This window comes from Melopsittacus undulatus, chromosome 4 (genome assembly GCF_012275295.1).
Source record: "Melopsittacus undulatus isolate bMelUnd1 chromosome 4, bMelUnd1.mat.Z, whole genome shotgun sequence".
NCBI classification, from domain to species: Eukaryota; Metazoa; Chordata; class Aves; order Psittaciformes; family Psittaculidae; genus Melopsittacus; species Melopsittacus undulatus.
The window spans coordinates 94,121,082-94,145,010 of NC_047530.1; the positions used below are offsets into that span (position 1 = coordinate 94,121,082).

The 23,929-nt window shown below is 40.3% G+C and overlaps 1 protein-coding gene and 1 long non-coding RNA gene across 2 annotated transcripts; one reads left to right on the forward strand and one right to left on the reverse strand.

The window, feature by feature from the left end:
• Window positions 1-256: 256 nt before the first annotated feature.
• On the reverse strand, window positions 257-8,685 carry ANKRD1 (ankyrin repeat domain 1). Its single transcript, XM_005144038.4, has 9 exons — window positions 8,608-8,685; window positions 6,837-7,016; window positions 4,898-5,035; window positions 4,700-4,807; window positions 4,001-4,099; window positions 2,853-2,951; window positions 2,610-2,708; window positions 2,343-2,441; window positions 257-1,084 (listed from the first exon to the last, which is right to left on the reverse strand). The coding sequence occupies exons 1-9, from the start codon at window positions 8,632-8,634 to the stop codon at window positions 974-976; spliced, it is 960 nt and encodes a 319-aa protein (XP_005144095.1). The 5' UTR covers window positions 8,635-8,685; the 3' UTR covers window positions 257-973.
• LOC115945661 (uncharacterized) lies at window positions 5,284-18,793 on the forward strand. The gene is made up of 3 exons (XR_004079942.2): window positions 5,284-6,030; window positions 13,756-13,925; window positions 18,738-18,793. It is a non-coding gene; the product is annotated as an uncharacterized lncRNA (long non-coding RNA).
• Window positions 18,794-23,929: the final 5,136 nt, after the last annotated feature.

The following is a 23,929-nucleotide window of genomic DNA, read 5'->3' on the forward strand; positions in this document are numbered from 1 at the left end:
ACAAAATAAGTAAGAGATGGCATTTATCTTGCAGTGACAGGGAGGTAGCTCAAGGGCGGGCGGCTCTAGGAGCTGAGACTTTTTCTGAGCTTTCTGGCCAAGACATGAGCTTTCTTTACGGAGAGACAGAATGACCCTGTGCATGTGCACCACTCCAGCTAATAAAAAGAGCTACCCTGTTTATTTAATCTGAAATAGATCAGTACAAAATGTACAGAAAAAGAGTTACAAATTTACAAATATACATAATCTGCTTTTGCATTCTTAAATCATCAGACTTCTTGGTAGTCCAACTTAAAAAATATTCACATTCCTGATGCTGTCTCCTCTCACCTTCATAACATTGCATCTGAATCCCACAGCCCAAATGGTTACATGATGGTTAGAGCTCTGTCCTAGAGCCCTTTATCAACTACAACTGCTAAACCCTGTCTAAACTCCATTACTCAATTGCTTCTATAAACCCACTTGACACCTTAGTATACCTTACATTGCTCTTCCACATATCACCACTCATTTAACATACTATTTTAACAGAATTTGGCAAAGTCAAGGCAACAGTTGCGAATATCTGCTATTTAGCGCTATTGGAAGGTTTGAGGGAAGTTGCTAATGTAGTTGGAAATCCTGCCCATCTAAGACAAAAATATTTATGCTTCTGGCAAAGATTGCATTATGATGTAAAGCTCTATTAAAAAGAAAGCTACAATATTGAGAATAATTAAAAATGACCTTTTAAATAAATAAATAATAAATAGTAATAAATAAAGCCATTTCAGAACTAGTGGAATTTTAACAATCAACCTGCCTTTTAGCAGAATTTGCATGTTTGTTTTGCAGTTTTCAGTGACGGTACCTCAAATAATCCAGTATTATAAATATTTTCAGTATAAATACTATGTTCAGGGCTATTTTCCTTCAGGTTCACATGAAGCATGTAAAAGCAGCAAAAAGAGCAGTCTGGTTTCTGTCTTCAGAACTTGCCTGGGTGGCTGCTCTTATAGGATTTGTCTTTGAGGCTATTGAATATCTCTTTGGTGCCATTCTGCCATTGAAGAACAAGATCCATAGGTGTTTTCCCTTGCTGGTTAGAAAAGCAGAGGAAGCAAGATTTAGTTTCAGTCAGTGATTACTGAATCCATCTTTCTTCCCTAAATATTTTTACAGTGCATCTGCCTGATGTGGACCCTTCTGCATGCACAGGTTCAGACTTCTCTCACCACCCTGAGACCAGAGTCCTTTTGCTCCACAGACCTACTCCCAGGTCTTGTCAGACTTGTGATGAAATTTCCCTGGGTTTCAGAGTGTCTCAGCTATGTTAGCAAATACCATGACTAGCAGAGCATGTAGGTGTTTCTTTTGATCTAGTAAACTGATTAGAAAAACATTGAGATGAAACATCAGTGAGACACTCAGGTTTAACTGAGAATTCAGATAAGAGTTTGTTCTGGTTTAATTAAGTTATGGACCACATCTACATTAAACAGGAGCAACCTTTTTGTGTGCTGATGAAGCCTAAGAGAGTTAGACTTTGGCCTTCAGGGCTGTACCTGTCATTGTTTTCATACCTTGATGAGGGCTAATGCTGGGAGTGGCACTGCTTCAGAGGGCATGAGCAGAGAACAGGGACTGCAAAGTGCTGCAGTGACTGGTGTTTTCCTTGCTCTCTTAAATTTTGATTGTTTGCCAATCAAACATTAACTGGCATTGGTAAAACACACCATCCATCCCACTGCTGCTTGCTTTGGGAGAAAGGGTTTGTGATGTGCTGTATTTTTAACAAGTGGTCTCAGAACTCCAGCAGTGTGTCTGCTGCTGCTATGGTAGCTATGAGCAGTCAGGTGTGGGACTTCTTCAACTGAAGCTCTGCTAAGGCTTGGGGAATTGTTGCCCAACAGTCAGGTTAATGGCCAGTCATACAGGTGTAGTGCTTGGGCTTGCCATCAGCTGTGGGAAAACAGAGCAGATTTCTATGACAAACTAAGATCTTCATTGTCTCGGTGGTGGTTGAAACCCAGAAGTTGTGCAGAGAGCAAGTGTCTGTATGTTAAAACTTTTCAATGTGTTGTGTATGTAATTAGAAAAAATCCTAGAAATCTGTGATGTTCTTTTCAATTGTAGCTGATGGGATCTGGCTTTAGAAGAGGTACAGGTTTTTCTTCCTCTCTCCAGTCTTCCCAAGTTATACTTTCCCTGTGTCAGCTCTGCTTTAATTAGCTTGAAGTGATCTAATTAAGACTGTTCAAAATAGTCTCTCCCAGCCTTGAAACCTGTGAAACTGCTCTGAAGGGAAGTTCATTCCAAAGTATTGGAATCACTGGAGTTTTGGGGGTATTACTTACGCAGTTTTTTATGGTTAGATCTGCTCCATACAGAATCAGAAGTCTGATCATTTTGTAGCGGTTCAGCCTCACGGCATCATGCATTGGTGTGTCTCCTTCCTAGAGGCAAAAGACATGGACCACAGCATCAATCCCACTGATCTGGCACTGAGGACCAGCTCCAGTCATACAGCCAGGGATTTTTACAAAGACAAATGGGAACTATCAAAGCAGACAGCAGCTTGATTCTACTTCATAGCTGACAGGTAAGAAGTCATTGGTACTTACTCTGTCTCTGGCATTGAGATCCGCTTCGCAAGCGATGAGGTGCTCCCCACAGTCATACCGACCCGTTCGCACAGCCACATGCAAAGGAGTGCTGAGCAGCTGAGAGGTGAGAGGAGGAAGCAGTCAGTAGCATGAAACAGGTAATGCCCACTCCAAGAACAGCTGCCAAATGTGATCTACTTGGAGTAAGGGTCAGCTTTTTCATCTCCAATTTAAAAAGCTGCAGAGCCCAGAAGTCCATACCTTGTCTCTTGCATTTCTGTTTATCCCTTTGTCCAGTAAGAATTTGAGAACCTCCAGGTTCCCCCCACGGCATGCCCAGTGCAGGGCTGTAGATTCAAGCTGCAGAAGGAAAACAAATGGTAAATTAACTCATCATTATATTTAAAGAAAGCATTCTGCTGTGATCACTGAGTTGTTTCTAGTAACACCTTCTTTTATTTTGCCCTAAATTCTTTAGTACCGTGAGTTTCTCACTCTTCACACTTGCTGTAATTTGCTCTTAAAAACAGAGATCTTTGCAACACTGCTGTGAGAGTGGATGTGTTTGTTCTGTGAACCTAGAAGTTATCTTTAGCCAGGTATGTGGCTTGTATGTACTAGTTAATATTTTTTATTCAATGCCTTTTGCGTTCTAAATGCACAGAAAATGAAGATCAAGGGGAAGACTAGTTGTCTTTAAAACAAACAAGCAAGCAACTTATGCAGGACCACAAAGTGAATTAGAACCCTTTTTCTCTGCAAGATTAAGTTTCTCTGCCCTAGATCTCTTCTGGGAGGAGTGGAATGTCCCCTAATGGTTTCATTTGGCCTGTCTTTCCTCCTGGTTCTTATTCTCTCCATGAGCACTGCTGGGTTAAGCAAGGGGGAACAAGGCTGACCAGTTCTGACTCTAGCAAAGGAATGGAGAGCCTGGGAGCGGAGAAGCAAAAAAAAAACAGGTGTAGAAACTGTTGATACTCAGCTACCCTTGTGGCTAGCATTCCAGTGAAGCAGGGGTCTCTCCCAAGCAGTTTGAAATCCCAGTGGAGAATGTACATGTTGCACCGAGCCCCGGATACACGTGTGAGACAGTGTTATCTCCACCACCTGCCAGCAGGCTGACATGGTAGCCTGACCTCAGCTCTCAATGTTGGGCTTTGTTGCCTGTGGCAGTCTACTGGCCAATGTGTTCCTTCACTTCTGTGTTTTCCACCAACCATTTTGGCAAAGGGAGGCAGACACAGCCTCCTGAAACCTCTTCTCAACAGTGTTATTTTAAGGACAAACAAAAGCCATTGCAAAGCCCTTTAATGCTCCTTTTCTACAAGAAGCACTTCTATCAGTGCTTCTCTTAGCGCTTATGAAACAATAAGCATTTTGTTGAAAGGAGAACGAGGTGATGAGCATACCATGTCTTTCTGTTCAAGCTGAGCTCCTGCTTCCACCAGTTTTTTCACCACCTCTAGATGTCCTTCAGAGCATGCCCTGTGCAAGGCAGTGCGCTTGTACTGGCAATTAAAACAATGCAAAGTCAGACATTAAATATGGCACAGAAAGATATCTTTAAATCTTTCCTCCCCTCCTCCCTAGGATGGTAGCAGATGCATACTTTATGCTGATTCATTTTCAAGAGCTAATACATCTGAGACCTGAAATCTGCTAATATTACTAGCAACCTGATAGCTGAGAGCTTCCTACATAGCATTTTAGAGGGTGTGAGAAATATTTGCAGTATGCCATTCAAATTTAAAATCCAACATGCTGTGCTGCATTTTGCAAGTGCAGATTATACATTATGGAGTGTGAGGGCAGGCAGCATCATTTTTTTTTGTTGTTCAGCTGACAAATTTCTTGTCTCTTAATCTGTACCTTTGGAAGATCACCTGTTACAGAAAATCAGGGTTTACTGGGCACCAACAGCTTTCTTTTAAACATATTCTTTTGAGTTAATATCACTAGATAACTTTACTTCCTTCCCCCACCCTCCTCACCCTCCCTTCTTTTCTCCTTATAAATGTGGAAGCTACAAAACCTAGTGGTAAAGTTATTTTTGCCCTGTAATAACCTTTCTTCCATAGGAGGCTTTGCAGTAAGAAGGAAGATTGTACCTTATCACAGACGTTGGGATCCCCTTTGTCTGACAGGTATTTTTCAATTACTGGCAGCTTATTCTCCAGTGCAGCTCTGAAGAATGTGGGGATATCCACTGGTCCTGTCTGGTAGTAAGAAATATACAGGGCATAAGTGTGTGTGGCATGAAACCCCATCAGTGCTTTCCCAGAAGAAGGTACTTTGAAATAACTTACTATAACTTCTGGTTCGGGTTCCTTTAAAACGGGCACTTTCACTTTCTTGCATCTTTTCTTCTTCTTCAGCTGAACAAGTTTTTCAAGATCCTCCAAGTTTTCAAGTTTTGACCTCTCCTGTAACTTCTTCTTCTTCAGCTGAAACAAGTCAGGGAAGTCAGCAGGATGAACCAAGTGTGACCACCTCTCCCTTTCAGAGTGGCAGGACCGTGTGTGGCACTATTCAGCTGAATTCAGTTAAGGCTTTTTTTATACAGCCTAATTGAATGTTAGCATAATTTACTAAGGGTGTGAGAAATGCTGTATCATCTATAGCTTCTCATACAATACCGGACCTCTTCCTAAATGCTGCTTCAGCCATATGTTGTGGGCTAAATAACATGCAATTTTGGTCTGTGTGAGACCAGGACTCAGAGCAGTACTGCAGTCCCTTCTGGACCAACAGCTTAAGAAATCTCATATGCAGCTTACAAGAGCTGGGAAGTCCCTGTAGTTTGAGCTGACTCCCACCACATATGTTTGTTTCCTTTATGATACAGCCCCTGATTTGTTCTAACTTAATCCTCTTTGATGAAAAATATACCCGTAAGTGAAAAGCAAGGCTTATGCTGATCTTGGCATTTCAGTCAGCAAGTGTTACATTTTGGTAAGCTACAGAGAATGTCCTCAGTATTCTTGGAGGGACAGTTCAATAAAAGTTTAAGACTTCTTCAAGCCTGTTTGTAAAATGCATCCCTGCACAAAGTTGGTATGAGGCACTGCTAGGATTAAGGGGAAGTGTGTTGCCTAAACTGACATCCCAGGTACCATGAGGTGTCCTTGTCTTCAGAAGGGGGATTCATAAACAAGGGGTAACTCACTAATACACATGACAGATTCTGTCCCATGGAACCATTAAGGGTAAATACATTGATGAGACCCTGTCATACAGTATATTTTCTTTTTTCAACTGAGTTATCATTCAAGCTATTTCCACCTCTTCTTTGTATTGTTCTCTGCATTTAGGATTTGACCTCTGCATTTAGGGTAGATCATTGACTTAATGGACAATCATTACGTTGGAACAGTGAACCAATTGGAAACCCCAGATGTTCTTAGGACACTGTTTTGAAGGAACTCATAAAACCTCTGTAGTAAGTATTGATCTCTCTGTTGAAGATGAAGTTCAGTAGTGTCTATTTTAATATTTCTTAGGCTCACTTTCACCCTTCCTTTTTTCAGAACAGTTTTATACCCTGTGCTAGTTAAACTTTTTCGTTCCCAAATAACTTTAATTTTTTAGGCCAGTTGGTTGCTTATTCACCAAAGAATTTATGATGTTACAGCTACTGTGGTTGGGTTTGGGTTGTTTGGGTTTTTTTTTTGGGGGGGGGAGAAGGAGAGAGAAAAGCATGTGTTCTTATGGATATAGGGAGAATTGTCATGCTCCAGGAATATAAAATGGTACTTTTCTGTAGGCCTGTATAATTTTCATTTATGATTTTTTTTCCTAAATGCATAATGCAGTGTTTTCATAAAAAGAACATTTTCACGGTAGATAATGATGAAATGCACTCTTACGTCTTTCTTGGTTAGCAATTATTGGTGTCAGTCTTCAGGTGCACAAGCTGAAGGTGTCTTACTGGCCATGATTGCTGTCCCCCTTACTGACAGCTAGCAGAGGGGTCTCTGTGCAGGAGGAAGACTGCAGCATTTCATTCAGACATTATGGGGGGAGTTTCAAGTTCTGCTTCACAGCATGACTGCCTGCCTGCACCCATAGCCTACAGGAGTCAGCAGATCTCCATTGCCTTGAATGGACTTTGGTGGCAATGTCCCAAAGGTTTATCTAGCTTACAATGCATATATTTCTAACTTAGAAAGAGGCAAAACTTCAAGGGCAGCAGCAGAATGTGCACACAGGATGATAAAAAGCCAAGTGCAAAACCCAAGAGCCTACCTCTGCTTCTATTTTTTTCTCCTTCTCATAAGCCAGATCATGTTGGGTCAGTGAGTGGTCAGAGACTGTCTTTAGGTCCTCCTGCTTCTCTAATCTTACAGCAGCTTCATACTCTCCATTTTTGAAGTCCTCAGGGAGGAAGTTGCCAGTCTCTTTATCATCTGCTCTCTTTCCAGTCACCTGTAAAAGCAAACGTGATATGATATAAGCAAGAATTTCATGACTGCAGTAGCCACCCCCGGGAACATGGATTACCTCAGAGCTAATTGCATGTCACTCCTGTCCTACTCTAGGAAAGTGTTACAGACAGAGTGCAGACCTCATTCCGCCTGTGCCTGGATTAACTGTGCATGTGAATGGCTAGAGCAATTTCACTTGCAGGCAGATCTTCCACATCTATGCAGCAACCCCCTTGGCATCTTAAGGGCTTGGACTGAGACCTGTGAGGCAAACTCACAGTCCAACTCCCTGCCTGGCTGGGTCGAGGTGCAGCCTATGCAGACAAAGGCCAGGGAGTTGGGAAGAGCATCCTTTTTGTTTGGGGTTTTCTTGTTTGTTCACTCGCCAGCGTGGGTCAGACTCATCAGAAGCCTGTGAAAGCCTGTAGTGGAAAGAGCCACCCTGAGCAGTCATCAGCACCCACTGGGTGTTGAGCAGGAGAACTGAGCAGGAAGAGTGGGAGGAGAGGCTTTCTCCCTTGGGACCTTGCAGTTTTATTGAAACACATCCAGTGCAGTTAACTCAAGTTTATGAGTAATTTCAGTGCTGGTTTTACCCATTGCTCTCAGTACCAAAGTCCCCATTTCTAGCAAAATAGCAGAAGGTAGTTCCTGTGCAAATCTATGCAGCAGCACAGCTTTCAATAGCTTCCAGAAATATTTCTGATGCTCAATTAAGTATGTACAAAGAGATAACTTATTAAACTTGGTAGAGGCTGTTGTGTGTTTTGAGAGTGATTCAGTAATTCATGTAGCCTAGACTGCCTTTCCATTCATCACCTAGTAGAACTGTGCTTGTTACACAGTTTAACACTACAGAAACTTGCCAAAGAATTTAAGACAGCATTAAACAGGCTGCATAGCAGTTGCATCTTAACATTCCGATCTGGGGGGGGGGGGGAGGAAAGCAGTTTCTGCATGATGTTGCAGTATTTTACTGGATCTTTCCTGTTTTCCCAGTTTATTGATTAAGTCAGGCATTCTTAGTCTGAACACTACAGTGGAATGTCCCATTACTTGCAGACTGGTTTAGACACTATTTTACAAAGACTTGTTACACCATGAGCAGCAGCGAGTATAAGAACTGTTAGGTTATTATAAGAAAACAATACTATTGCTACACTGTTCATTTAGTATTAGAAAATACTTCAGTTTCTCTGCATTGATAGCTCCTCCCAGCCCCTTACTAAACTCGATTGCTCAGTGTGATCATACACTTAATAGCTCCTAAAAGCACAAAAATGAAAATCAAGGTCAAAGGAAAATACATAGCTAAATTTTCCTTAGTCTCTTCTTTCTGGTCAACTATATTCTGATGCAAAAATCCAAACTGCTACTTGCTTACATCAGTGGTGTTTCCCTTCACAAGGAAAAGTTAAAGAGAGAATATAATAGGATAGCATGCAGTATATACAGGGTTTGCAGCTGGAGTACAGCAGTGCTGGTAAGCCTCTAATCACCTCAGTGATCCACAGAGGTAGGTTCTCTCTCTGGTATAATGACAGTCTAGAAAGAAACGTAATTATGAATAAGTGAAAGAAGGTTGTACCTACCAGCTCTTCTACTTTCATCATCATCATATTTGCTGGTGTTGTATTCCTGTATAGCTGAAACTCCCAAGGGCTCAGGCCAGCTCTGCAGGGACCACCACGCTAGCTTTGCTTATATAGCTTTGGGACAACTGTGCTTGAATGAGATAATCTTCCAACCTGGGAATCCAAGTATGCCCCTTGGGCTTGCCAGCTGAGAGGTAGGCTCACACTCATTCCAGACATGTTAATGAGCCAGATCTGGTGTCGAGGCAGAGAGGGGGGCGTCAGTTGGACGAGGAAGGATGAGCCTCACAGTCTAACCACACCGAATATGTGAATCGGAATGAAATGTGAGCTCATCATTCCTTTGGCAATGACTGCATGGCTCAGCAATGCGAGTCCTTCTGCGTTCCCAGTGCCCACTAGGACAGCTGTCTGTTGATATAGCATTATAACTTCATCATCTCTTTTTTTAATGTTTTCTGTGAACTGACATTCAAATGACTGTAAGACACTGGAAAGGGTAAGTGGGTTATGTACAATACTTGTAGTAATATCTTCCTGATAAATGGATTATGACCCCTTAAGTCTTGGAAAGCCATTCTTTTCATTGCTATTTATTCTTAGATGATAAACAGCTTTAGGGGAAAGGACTTTTCTCATCATGATGGCAGCCTCCTATATTTGTTAGAAGGAATTATCTGAAGGGATTACCAAACCGGAATGATGTCTGTGGTGCTAAAAGGGCCTATGACACAATAAGTTACAATCAACGTAAGATCTCGAAACAGTAAGCTTTTCTTTCTGGGCCTTTGTCAGTGATCACAAGCAGAATACTAAATTATATTCAAAAAAGAAGATAAAATTAATAGTGTTTCCTCAGGCAGTATTTTCTTTTTTGATATGGAAAAATAGGGGCGCAGGTGCCATTAGTTCATTTTTGGAGATAAGGTGGAGTACAGACAAATATATACAGATGATGTATGTGTCTGGGGGAAAAGGAGTTGTTGAGTCCTTTGGAAAAGCTCTTCTTGTGCCATGTCATTCTGCAATGCTTGGATCTCTGGTCTGGTGAGGTAGAAGACTGGCTGTAGGCATCCAAGTCACCTGGGTGAAATGAATACAACTGCTCAGGTGTCTCAAGTACAACATGTACATAAGTGCTTCACCAAATTAAGATCTAACTATCTCGGGTGTTGTTTATATCATTAGCATCATTAGCATTCTGCATTCCTGACATTGACCTTTCAAGGTGTCTCCCTGAACTATGTCCCAGTAATCCGAGTACATCCAAACTTGTCTTCTAGTGCCCATCATACCTATGCCCTCCCTTTCCCTGAAATGAAGCTGGACATCAGGTGGTTTATTTACTACTCAAAATATATACGGCATTAGAGGATGAGCCCCAGAACTAAAATAGAGTATGTGGCAGCAAGAGAACCTTTCAAAACATTTTTTTCCAAACCCAAGTACAGCCAGGCCATAATTCCCCCCAAGTGATATGTCCTTAATCACACTGCCAGGCTTTTTTTCCAGCTGTTTTGTACTCCTGCTATATGTCTCTATGATAAGAGGCAGCTTGGTTTGGCTTTTTCTTGTTTATTAATGTGCTGTAACAGCTTCCCTCCCTTTGTTTTGTTTTGTGATGCTTATCTGGGAGATTGTATTGAAATTCAGAGCCCTAACAGGGTGGCTGCAAAAACCACTTCTACTTTAGTTGAAACAGATCACAACAAAGACCTGATGTGAGAAGAGAAATATAGAAGTTTGCTTTAAGAACAAAAACTATTTCAGAAGCTGTAAACTATCTCTGGCCTCACTGCTTGAAGCTTACTTCAAGCTGATATATAAAACTGACTCATCAAAACCTGAACTGGAATGTTTAAGCAGATAGATCTTCCTCTGCAAATGGTACATAAATCCAGAGCCAGAGTAGCCTTACAGGAAACCTGTGCTCTGAGAGAAAACACAAACCCGTTCTCACACCATGAATGCTACAAAAAAACCTAGCTTATATAGAGATAATTCCATAATTATCTTTAAAACATCCTATCCCTGGTGACTAAAATAATAATAAAGACTAGAAAAGAATCTTCCTTGATTATCCTGAGTTTCTATGTGAAAATGGTGGCACACAGAAACTGACTTCAACCAAAGGCTGGGATATAAATCAACCTAAATGCTTTTAAGCTAAATGTCATGTAAACCAAGGTAACCTTACTGAAATAGTAGAAATGCACTGATTCATAACAGCTAAGACTCTTGGCTTATCGCTGCTGCTTAATAGTGGAGGGGGAAGTATTATAATGAGCTTGGAACCTTGTCCTGGCCTGTAACCACTTAATCACCTTTCAACAAGTGATTTCTCGTTAAGGTGGTTATAGCAGATGGTCAGTGGGAGACTTGTAACGGGAATCTGAAAAACTCTTGCCACTCTGCTGAAGGATAAGGGCATAGCAATGATCTGCAAGGTGTAAGGCAATTGGATATTGCCACAGAAAAACTTCACAGAGGAAAACACAAAAGGGGAGTAGGCTCAGCCTGACAGAGAGAAAACTGTGGCATGCCATGGTCCCTGCTATCCATAGAGAAATTGTCTGAATAGTGTAAAGAGCTTTTGCAATTAATTTTTAAAGAGGTTAGAGGTAGAATGAAAGCATTATGTGTGATACAGATGATATTGCCGCCTCCTGTCATGAGTATTACCATCATGCTCCCCATGCCGTCACTGCTGTACTATCTTACATTTTCCAGCACTCTGCCCTTGGCTCTGCCCTTGCATCTGAAGATGTTGCCCTTTGGAATGCCTCTGTGCCTGGCTGTCCCTGTCTTTTTCCTCCTGCTAGATAAGTAAGAGTATGAAAAAATCTAACTTTTTCAACATAGTAATGTGTAAATCTGTGTGTGTTTTTGAAAGTGATGAGGGAATTGATACATCTGTTTAAAACAACTTGGAGACTTCTTCTCAATGTATATTTTTGTGTATATAACTGCTCAAAAGAAACACATTATCTTCTTAGGAAAAAACCAAACAAATAATTTAATCTAGGAAAATAAAGTTACTTTCAAGTACAAAATTAGATTATGAGAAATTATAAGTTTAAAGGATGAGGTTATAATTCCATTTCTTCAGATAAATTACTATCAAAGAAAGAAAGAAGTCATAGTCTGACATGTTGCTGATCTGTCTAGCACAGTCCTCTGGTATCAAAACCCAAACCAATAATGACTCAATAGTTGCATCACTTACTGTAGGGCTTAAAAACCCCCTCATCAATTGTTAGAATTGGGGATTTCACATAGCAGAAAAATAAACAACAAAACAAAACAAAAGCCAACTGTAACTTCTATTCTAAAAGAAGGGATTTGAATTTATCTGAAGCCATAAGCTTAATCACGGCTTCAGATAAATTCAAATTTGTGGCATTTGTACAAAACGTGAATCTGGCTAATTCATCTTAATGGGTCTCAGTTAACAAGCAAGTGCAGCAAAACACAACAGAGGGGGTGTTATCTGTGGTCAGATGGGTTTATCTACTGGTTACTTGGTCTTCATAGTCAGCAGCATTGGTCAAGATCCTGAAGTTCCAGCACACCCATGCTGATGCTCTGTTCATTACCTCTGACTACATTTTTGTGTGGTCAAGGAAGTACAATATACTTACAGCTGCTGCAAAAAGGCTTTTCTCAATGTGGGATTGTCGAAAAGATTTCTGCCCTTCATAAGTACTCCAGAACAGCTCTGAATCTGTCAGGAAAGGAAGAGTACTTGAAGTAGAGAACTGCAGAAGAAGTTACTACCCTTACAGTGAGAGCATGCCTGCAAACCCTGATCACTTGAGTCATGACCCAACAGGTACCTACACTGACAACCTGCTCTGCAGTAAAGCATGGCTTTTGACTGGCAGCGGGGGAGAATTCACCTTCACTCCAGAGAAGCTGTGACATTTTTGAACTTTATTTTTATTTTGATTTACACATTGTCTTAACTTAAAAACTGCAGTTATTGAATCTTGTATACCTTTGCCTGACAGCTCCTAAGTGCTCCCTCTCACCCAGTAGTTCAATGCCTTTTTGCTCTGTAAATGTAAGGGGATGCTATAGTTTTGGGTAATATGAAGACCCCTGTGAAATGCTGCCTAGTTTTGGAATTTCACCCTGCAAAGGCAGCAAGTTTCTTGTGGGGATGTTTACCAGTGGCCAAATAACATGCAACCATTGCTTTTCCCTGTAACATGTTACAGTTATCTAATGCAGTTCCCAAGTCACTCTCCAGATGGAATCAACCAAATTATAAAGTGTAATAGGGAGAACCCTGGGAGGTCATTTAGTCCAAGTTTCTGCTCAAAACAAAGTCAAAATTGAATTCAGGTCAGGTTGCTCAGGGCCTCATCCAGTCAGAACTTGAAAACCTCCAAGGATAGAGATTTCATAACCTCCCTGGCCATCCTCATACAATGCCTGAATATTCTCATAGTTAGCTTTTTTCCCTTATATGAAGTTGAAACTTCCCCTGTTCCGATGTATGTTCATAAGTCTCTCATTCTTTTCCCATAAACCTCTGTATAAACCTCTGTAAAGCCTGGCTCTGCTTTGTTTGTAACCTCCTCGTAAGCTGCTCTTAGTTTCCCTGAAACCTTGTCTTTTCCAGGCTGAACAAGCCCACCTCACCCAGCCATTTCTTACACAGTAAGTGCTCCATCCCCCAACTATCTTGGGACTGATTTTACATCATTGTTTGGACACGTGATTAAAATACTAAATGATGTTGTACCAGGAACTGATCCTTGTGGGAATCTTCTGGAAATAGTTCCACTCATTACTCTCACCACTTTGTGACCTGTCAGTGAGCCAGCTTTTAGTTCTTCCAAAGTGCATCCTTTTAATTCCATACAACGCATGCTTTTTAATCATACCAACAGATGCCATGAAATGAAATGCTTTGGCAAGACCCAAGTGAACTGCATTAACGTGAATGCTACTCTCACCCAGATTTTTCATCCTGTGGAAAGAGACTTGGTTCCAGAGATTTGCTTTGCATCCAGCCACATGGATTCACATTTGCTGCATGTAACATGCCTGATTCTTTCTTGGTAATGCTTTGATTAACCCTTCCTCCCCTTTTTCCCAGAATCATGTAAAGTCAGCCTGTCTGTTGTTCTCTTTCAGCATTTTCAGCTAGCCAAAATATCTGGAAGCTAAGGAAAAACAGGAAGGTACTTCTCTGCTTTACTGGCAGTGAGGCTGGCCTGTGAGCTTTTTGGATGCTACCTAAGTGGATGCTGTGCTTCAGGGAGGTTCCTGCATCTTGTGAATGAACGGGAGCTCAGGGAACCAAGGTGAGAAAGAATTGGATGGATTTTACTTCAAAAATATGAGAATGTTCCCATAGAACATTGATTTTGTAACCTCTTAGCAAAACAATAACATGTCAGAGCACTGGTATAATATGTGCACTCAGGTACAACAGCCTCTCTGTTTCTCATTTATTGAAACCATATCCTTTATAATGTTAGAAACAGGTTGGAGAGATTCTGAAAATCACTATTACCTGGAAAATCCAACCTTTTTAGATTTTGGGTTTTTTTTGGTTTGTTTTGTGGGGTTTTTTTTTCTTTTAACATATTGCAATTAAAATATAAATGGATAAATCTGCTTCACACTAAATTTGATGAAAAGCTCTTCTCCCCCTTTCATGAGTTAATATTTCATTGGCAGTGAGATATTATTGGATTTGTATCCAAGCTATTTTTAACAAATATTTCCTTTCATTGTCATAATACCAGTGAGGGTGGGAAGGCATTGATGCAACTTATATTACATCATGTTATGTTGGTCGTCCTCTTGGGGCTAGAGGGTAAGTATTTCTGTGAATACAATCACAGACTGAAAAATCAATTTTCTCTTTTTTATCAAGCTGTTACAGGTATGGTGCATATACTAAAATGCAGTTTGAGTTTAATTTTAGAGAAGAGAGTAGTTGAAAACTAAACAAATAAAAAGAAACCAAAACCTAAACCCACCTTTTCCTCTAATGTGTTGTAATCAGAGACAAATTTATGTCAGAAGATGAACTTGGAAGAAACCTTGTGCCCTTCTGTAACACACAGAGTCTGTTACCACACTTCGGCATGTTTAATTTCAGGAGAAAATGTAGGGAATGCATGAAAAAAGGAGGAAAGGGGAGTGAATGATCTAAATTGGTTTCTCTGGGCCTGCAAACTGCAACATATTCATCTGCAGGTGTTATTTTTAGTAAGTTGTTATTTCACAAGAGAAATCTCCCATCGCTATTTTCTCTCAGCAAAGGCATCTTCATACCAGAGCCAGTTGGATAAGGAGACCATGGAGTAGGCCTTTTCCCCAAAAAATCTGTTGTTATCAATGTTTAGGAGATAGAAAGATGACGATGCTGTGACTAGCCTGTTCTTGCTGAGGCTGTACTAAGCCCATGCTCTGCCCACATCTAACTCACATACCCTGTAAGAAATCTTCCATGAGCTTTGCTTTGGTTTTCATGTCATCGTAGACATGTGGCAAAGCCAATGTATGGGGAGGCTGTTCTCACTGTAACATGACAGAAACACCAGTGAGAGCCTTGTTGCCCCAGGACATCAAGGGGCAAGATAGAGGACATTAATCCAAATGAAACATTTAGTGGTGCAGAAACGTAAAAATAGACACATACTTTCCGTTTTCTGATAGATGCAAGAAAAAAATCAAGAAACTGAGAGTACTAGGTGACTGCAAAAGTGAATACATTCAGTAGTTTTCCTGTCTGAATAGAACAAAGAGGCCGCTGCCTTCTCTGACAGTGGTTCAAACCACTGCAATTGTCTTTCTTTCAAGTGTGTGACCATTCAGTTCTGTTGAGTAACCTTAAGCTTTAGCAACACTTTGCATGATGAGGAGGGGAAAGGGCTTTGCTGTCCTGCTTAGCAGCATGAGTGGGACAACTGGTGTGGAGGAAACAAGAAACCACCAGGATCTTTGCCAAGAAACTGCGGTTTGTGAAACGTAGCACAGTTTTGGCAAATTATTTTCTTCATAAACTGTCTCTTCAATTCTTAGTTTTAGCAGAAAGTGAAAGAGAAATATTGAAGCATTGTATGTCCATCTAAATTCCTCTCAATCCCCAGCTTTCCTGAAGTGAGGAAGTAAAGGACATGTCTGAGAACTTTTTCTGATTTCCAGCCCAAATAGATCTAGAAAACCTTTTTTTCTTTACTTTCCAATGTTACTGAGTGTTATTTGTCCAATGTCAAACTCTTATATTTGCACATAATAGCTTGTCATGCCAGACTGCTGAGTTTGTAGCCAGGTACAGAGGAAATTGTGTTTTTCCTTGCGATTTCCTATGGGATTCCCTCTTTTAGTGTTTGATCGTGGAAATCAGGGGAATTTTTTTTACTTCTCTTTTAAGGGGAATAAAAAAATTCACCTGAGAGGTATATATGTGACATTTGTTCTATCAGAAATCAGAAATCCTACCAGAAATCCCTGCTAAGTGACCTAGAGACCTGCCAAGATATAAGAATTGTTTCTTTGATTGAAAGTCAGTCAGTCAACAAATCTGCAACCAGAGAAAAATATATTCTAAAAACAGCCGAAATAAAACACTGACATGTGCTTTGAGCATCTACCCAGCAATAAGAACACTATTAGTGTATTTTACATCCTACAATGGTTATTTACTTTTTGAAGCTACTGCCATGTGCAGTCTTTATCCCAGAAGCACAAACACAGGGGCTTCACACACTGAATTTGTGTACTACTTCTAGTTAAACTTGAAGAAATTAAGAGCAAGCATCCATGCTTCCCTCACTTTAATGCTTTAATGCCTCACATTTAGTAGAAAATTGTATAGCTTAGTGTTGAAGAGTTGGAAATGATGCTGCTTTCACTAGGGATTTTTGAGGAAGAGCATCACGTTCCATATCAACCATAAATTGCTGATGAGAGGACGAAAGTATCTTCTCATCAGAAATGTATGTGTGGTAGAATGAGCTCTCAAGGCATTACAGTATCATTCATGGGAACACATATAGCTATGAAGCAGTTCTTGTCTGTTGAACCAAATGAATTAATTCCAAGTAAAATATTAGATCTGTCAGTGCCCGTTGAGTGAGAAAGTCAAGTCAGCTACTAAATGCACTTTGCAGTTGCAGAGAAGTTCCTACTTATGATCTGCAAAAGCAGGAACTACTGGGAGAAAATAGTAGAGACTACCTTCAGATGAAAAATGTGTAGATGAAGCTGTTCCCAGATATGAAATCATAAGGCTGTAGTGCCAATTTGACTTTTGCTGCCTGAACAATTTTTGCAGAAATAAGGAATAGTCATGTGAAGGTGATTTCTCCAAAGACAGAATTTCTAGACAGCTATTAAAATGCTCAGGGCTGGAGAAGTCCTACCCTTTCTGCTCTAAGGTTAGCATCAAGCACCTGCAAATACTTCTGCTGTCCCAGTCACTGAAGAATGCATGTTGGATTTCCTGCTTTCCTGATGCTGAAAGGGAACTGTCAGAACACATTTTCCCATGCTAGCTGTAAGTTGTCAATAAAAAAGCCGCAACTTTCTTATTTCGTGTAAGATGATGGATTTTTTAAAATTTACATTTATAATAACTTGTGACTTTACTGCTTAATTTTCCACTGATCTTTCAATGAACTACTTTTTTTTACTGACCTGTGTAAGCAGCAATGTGCATGTGTTCATTATGTTCTAGGCCAAGAAATGGTGCTAGAAAATAGATTAAGGCAAATTCAATTTTGCTTTTCTATTCTTTATTACAAGTTGGTAAATACTTAGCTAGCAACTCAAGGAAAGCAGCTGCTTTGCTGTCTTATTCTCTCTTTACCATTTTGCTGCAGCATGTCACCCAGTCTTTTTAAAACTGACACCACCTCCCCAAGCCATTGTCATGTATCAGAACTTGGTACATGCATGTGTGTTTATGAATAAAGACTTTGAAAAAGCAGTCCTTAGCCCTGGGTGCCTGAAGTCATTCATAAGTAGAACTAGAAGAAAACCACACTACCTTGAGGAAGGAGTTAAAATGTAATGTTTTTTTTTTAATTGCAACTGTACCTTTGAGAACAGCACTTGTTAATCTCTTATCAAAGGATTCTGTTTTTCCTTGATCTATCTATAATTTATTGAGAGCAGTTGCCACAGGCATGTGTAATCCCACTTTAAATCCCTTTATGCATTCTACTGTTTCAGGCTGGCCAGGATGGTTGTATGTGCATCTCCCATCTGTCTCCACTGGAGTTATATGCACTCACATACACATCAAAGGTCCCTTCAGCTGTATGTTTTCTTTGTATTTTGTTTCACATGTTCATTAATTAATATGATTATTTGAGACTCGGATCTCAGTTGTCTATATTAATGGAGCCTCCAAAATATGGAGAAACGATAAACATTTTCTCGCTTGTTACTGTCTGAGAATAATGGCAGGGACATGTGGTGGCAGCTTTCACAGAGTGTAAACCTACAAATACCTAACTGATCAGATGAATATTCAAGCAATTCTACAATTAAGCTAAATGACTGCACCATGTTAACCTAGTCATGATGGTCATAGCTATCCCTAGGACACCAGTGTTAGGCAAACAGATGTGTTGTTTTGGACTGTGGCCTATCCTTGCTCCTCAGATCCCCATAGTGAATCACCATACAAAGATGTGCATGTTGGCTTGTCTTAAGGAAGCATTGCTATGCAGGAGTTTTTCTTATTTCAACTGTTACAACATCATTGCAGATGAAACAATAAAAACTTATATTGTATAAAAGTAGCATCTGAACTTCTGTTTCTTTCTTTGGCACTTTTCCCTCACCTGATTGTTCCTGTTTTTTATCAGTGCTAGAGAGTGGAGGCTTGGTCAAGGCTGGAGCCATGAGAAGACATGACTCGCCTTGATTACCTGCTTTTTCCTCAGGTGGCTTCACCATGAAAGGCACTGTGATCTTTGTGGCTTCAGATCACAACAGCAATTTAAGAGCTAGAGGAAGAGGTATACTTCAGGTCATGCAGAAAGATCACCTTCCATTTCCTTTGTGTTAGAGACGGCCTCTTTTGGATTTCAAATCCAAGTGTTACTTCACATATTCTGGATTATCAACCTCATCCTGTTCTTTCAACACAGGTACTTGTCTGAGGAAGAAACAGGTCAATCAGTGAGCACAACCACCTGATTTTTCCCTACGTGTGAAAGCAGGTAATGTGAGTGACAGCTGACAAGAAAATAGAGCTTGAGAAAATAGAGTGAGGTAGCAGATGGAAGATCTGACCTCAGCAGAAATAATCTTATGTTGAAAAAAACAAAACAATAATGAATAATTTAATGAATATTTTCTCTTAGGCATGGATTTTTTTAATCATACCAGGTTGGAAGGGACATCAAGGATCATCTGGTCTGACCATACTTGGCAAAGCATGACATAGACTAGATGTCCCAGCACCCTGTCCAGCTGAATCTTAAAAGTGTCCAACATTGGGGAATCCACCACTTCCATGGGGAGATTATTCCAGTGGCTGGTTGTTCTTATTGTGAATTTTTTTTCTCTAATTTTCCTTTATAGTAGTTACTTCAGTAATCACAGCATTTCTCATCACTAAACTGGGGACTAATACAAGTTTATGCTAAGTTCTGTTGACTTTTGATCTGAAAACATGCACTGTGCACATTAAATGATCAATGTTTACTTCCAGACTCAACTCTGGACTCACATTCTCTCCCAGAATTGCTAAGGACTAAAATCTCTTTTGAGAGATGTTTGATTTTTTTTTAACAATTCCTGATGAAAGTTTGTTGTCTTGTCAGGTGCCAGTTCCTAATTCTTTTGTAATCTTTCTTTACGATCATACTTCCCGACAGATCACAACATGCCTCTGTTAGGGTTTGTTTACCTGAGTTATTTATTGCACTGGAGAGGTTCTTTTGGGGAAATTTCCCCTGCAGCTATACTTGGAGTCCTGCATTCCCTTCCTCGGTGGCATCAAAGTCAAGTCACACCCCAGTGTGCCACGGAAACAGATTCATTGTCTGCGTGGATGCAGGGTTTCCCCAGTAATCACTGCACTAGCTGTGCATGGTGTTAGCTTAAGGCAGGAAACCTTTTTGCTGTTAAAGGTGTGATGCTGTTGTACAGCCCCAGAGCCATTACTCATTGCAGCAAATTGTACCTCATTGCTTCCCCATGCTTGCTGCACCAAGTGGGTAGTGTAACCATACCTAGAGAGGCTTCAAGAGCATATAAGGAGGATAGGACATACATGCTTGCCACTAGCTGAGAGGGAAAACCCACTCTGTACATAGGAATTGCTTTGTTTCTATCGTTATAATGACTTTTGTGTTGCAAATCACAAGTCATGCATCTTTGTGAGGGAGCCAGTAATAGGGGCAGACCCATTCCTTTATGAGCTGACAGTTTTGACCACATGCTTACAGACATTCTAAATGCAGATCATTAATCACAATGTGTAAGGACCTGCCAATTTCATCTTGACAGAAACAGCCACAAGCACAAATTACATAAATTCAGTCTATCTATAGAGTCTATAAAATGTAAGTGAATTAATAGGATATACTTTATTGAAATGTAACAAGACCTAATGATCTATTTGCTGTGAAGTGTTATCCCAGGCATAACCTGTCTTTTATTTTGCATTATTATGCTATAGATACTGTATATCTAATAGTTCTAGATCTGTTAGAAGGAGCTATAATTCTGTACTTGTCAGAGTAGTCAAAAACATTGTGTTTAAAAGTTACTTCAAACCCAGAATTTACAAACATATTTGATTGGATATTTCAACTCATTTTAAATTGTTATACTTCCAGTATTTAGTTCAAGCAAATAGTTCAAAGGGTTTGGAATGAACTGGTAATTTTTACTTATGGATTATCTGTATTTGAGGATGTTCTTTCTATTTCTCTTTCCAGATAGTAAGCTTTTCAGTTCATAACTAAACTGGTGCCTAAGATCCGTAGTCTCCTGAGGTGCCATAGATGAGTTTGAAGCTTCCCACATAATCAGCTCTTACCTTAGGCTGGCTAAAAACCAGATGGCTGAAGCTAATATATCCAAACCAGAAATGATGCAAACAGAAGCCTCTGAGCTATTCCATTGCTACCTTCAGCATCTTTGCAGAAGGTTGTGCTGTAGTTACACTGGACTTGACCCTGGTTGCCCCAGTTCACTTAAGATGACAACCAACCATTTCACCCTCTCTTTCATCAGCACACAGCAAATTTGCCACATTTATATCCTGCTGTCTGTGTGCTGTCAGCCAGTGAGACAGCTCATGCAGTACTCTCACTGAAGCACAGAATCCTTATGGAAGGTATTCTTGGATGCAATAAAATTACCACAAACATCACCATGTTGAAGTGCATGGATTGCCTCTGTGTCAAGACTTTCCACCTCTCTTTCAGGACAATATTTGTACAAAGTCAACTGAACACAAAAACTCAACCACAAGACTTCCCAGCTGACAGGAATAACTTAATACTGGTTCTGCTCACAGGAGAAAAATGGAAACAGCTTCCCTGAAAAATTCACCAAGTGCTGCATGCTCTAAGCATAGACGAGTTTCCATAATCATCTCTTCCCAATTGCAAGGACATTCACCTGTGAGAATATTGCTAGGCTGAACTAGTGTAGTGAACTCTTCAAGCTTAGCATACTTCCTACCTTATTAAGATGGCTTGAGCATGAGGGGTGAAAGGGAATAGCTGCTAATAGTATGTTTAAAAAATGACATGAGGTATTTATTAGTCATACCAGTCCCAAGTGAAAAAGAGGAGCAAAGCATGTTAGAAGCATCAGTCAGAAGCTGATAAACTCAGCTGCTCTGAGGAGCTGAACATGGTGGAGATGCAAACACACTTCCCTACCAGAGCAAGTGCAACACCACCTCTGCAGCCTCTGCAGCTGCATGTTCATGGAGGCATTCAGTCCAGCAAAAACATGCGGGGTCAGAAGCTTGCAAAGTTTTGGCTGAGGACTAATAACCTCAGCAGCTGCTGACTCTCCCTTTCACTCTGTCTATAGGGGGAATGTAAGCCCTTCACCCTAGAAACTATTCCCAGCTTCAGCTGCTAGGTATTCATAACAAATGTTTAATGGCTAAAACAGTACTGTGCTGTGGACACTGTCATTTTGCATGTCACATCGGGACAAGTGTGTATTCTCCACTGCAGTTGGAATACCAAATCGTCATCCTAACATCATCTAGAGCCGTACTCCTAGACCAGGAACTGCTGCTACTGAATGTAAGTTCTGACTGTATGTAATGTCTTCTTTGTACCAAGTTACTCTTTTCTAACAGTATAGCTGTAACAGAACCAGGTAGCTTCTTAGCCTTGTCTATGACTTGCATTTAAACCAGGATTGATTCCAGTTTACAACATGACAAAGGACATGTACATCCCATTCCAGACTCACTGCAAGTCTGTTCTTCCTAAGGAAGCATGTTAATGTTTGGTGTCATTGGGAGAAAACACGAGGATTTATTTTGTTGATGAATGAAGACAGCTGAACTGCTGCTGGCTGAAGTAAAGTTTCTGCTGGATCACTCTGAAATGCCTTTCTTCAAGTAATCCTGAATCAGTCTTCTGGGAAAAACATGCCTTTCTACTGATTTACAGCATGGAACTAATCTGAAATAATATTTCCGTAAATTAATCAATTTTTCAACCCCCAGAATTTTGCAATTTTACAAAAATCTGCTTTTTATTAGAAATAGTTTTGTTAAGATACAATGGGATGCCACAAACAGCCTCATAAGCTGTAAAACACCCAGAAATACTACTACACTGTGTAAGGATACCAATGCAAGCCAGTGACCAGAAAGTGCAATATATCCTACTCATGGGACCTGTTAGGGCTAAACACTGCACCAGCGCCATGTGGGTCCTGGCACCTTCGGGTCATTTCAGTCCAAACACAAGTGGGTGGCACAAATGACCTCATCATGTATCATGTTCAGACACATCCTGAATATGCTGGACTTAATGAAAGTATTTGGAACAACTCCATTGTGTGCACAGCAACAACTTCGCTGGGATTTCCTGATATTCAGCAGCCAAGTAACTGGGAGGTTTCTCTTTGAAGTGGCAAGATGCATATTGCTATCCCAAATCAGAAGAACTGATGCATCTGATAAACATATATGATTGTCTGTCTTTCTCCAGCTCTAAATCTAGAGTTGATGCATGGAGATTTGAACTCAGGGCCAAAGGCTCATACTGAAGAGAAGGAAACATCAATTTCTTTCTCTGCTTTGTAACAGAAAAGAATACTAGAGCCTAGTTCTGGTCCTGTGAAAGGACAAGACATTGCATTAAATGCTATCAACCCTTAAAAGGTTCTGGGATTATTTTTAAAACGACAAAACCAGACACATTATTTCTTTCTTGTCTGCAGGATAAATATTCTCACAAATTAAATCCAGCAACAGAGGGGAGTGGCAGGGAAAGAAGAATAGCATTTGGTCCCAGTAACAGTCTAGTCAGATGAAAATATCCTTCCTATATTGGTATCTCAGGGTGAGTTGCTGATCAAGTAAAGCCAAGTTGCATAATGTTCAGCCAAGAGAACACCAATTTTGGTGTGATGTGCTGATGATGAGATTTACTAGTGTACTTCTGTGTGTAGAATCAGTATAAAGAGGCACTGCAATGTTTGCCATCAAGTAGGGAAATGGTCTCATCCTGAAAGGCATTGAGATCATTTGCCTGGTGCTGAGCCACCAGACTCCCATGGGACTTACAGCTGAGAGCTTTTGATAGCTGAGGGTGAACCTCATGCAGAGGGGGATGTATGGCATCCAGCTTCTCAAATGCTGACAAGCTCTTCCCTGCCTGCAGTTTAATGCTAGAATTTGGCACTGGCATGTGTGTTTTGTGTCCCCTTTTGTCATCATACACATAAATTAAGGTGTAAATTGTTATGGAGAGATGAGATGTAAAAGTTCTTTTTGAGTAATTTCTGAGGCAAAGCAAAAAATAGCATCTGTTTTCTCATGTATTAATTTAATCTTTCATTTCATAATGAAGCAATCACTGCAAAGGGCAAGGTTTCTTAACATTAGCAAAAATCTCATCTGAATTTTACTTGGGCTTTGGTTTGGGTTTCTGTTGAAGAAACCATCATAGGAAACTATTAAAGCCAATCTGTCACTTGATTGATCTGGATTTCTGAATTCGCTTACACGTTTTACAGGAGAGTATCAAATATTTCTAAGGATTGTTTTAGCTCAAACTGCCCCTCTGAACTGGATGCCGAGAAAAAAGCGGTTTACATGAAATGATGCGGTTGGGAAAGAAGAAAT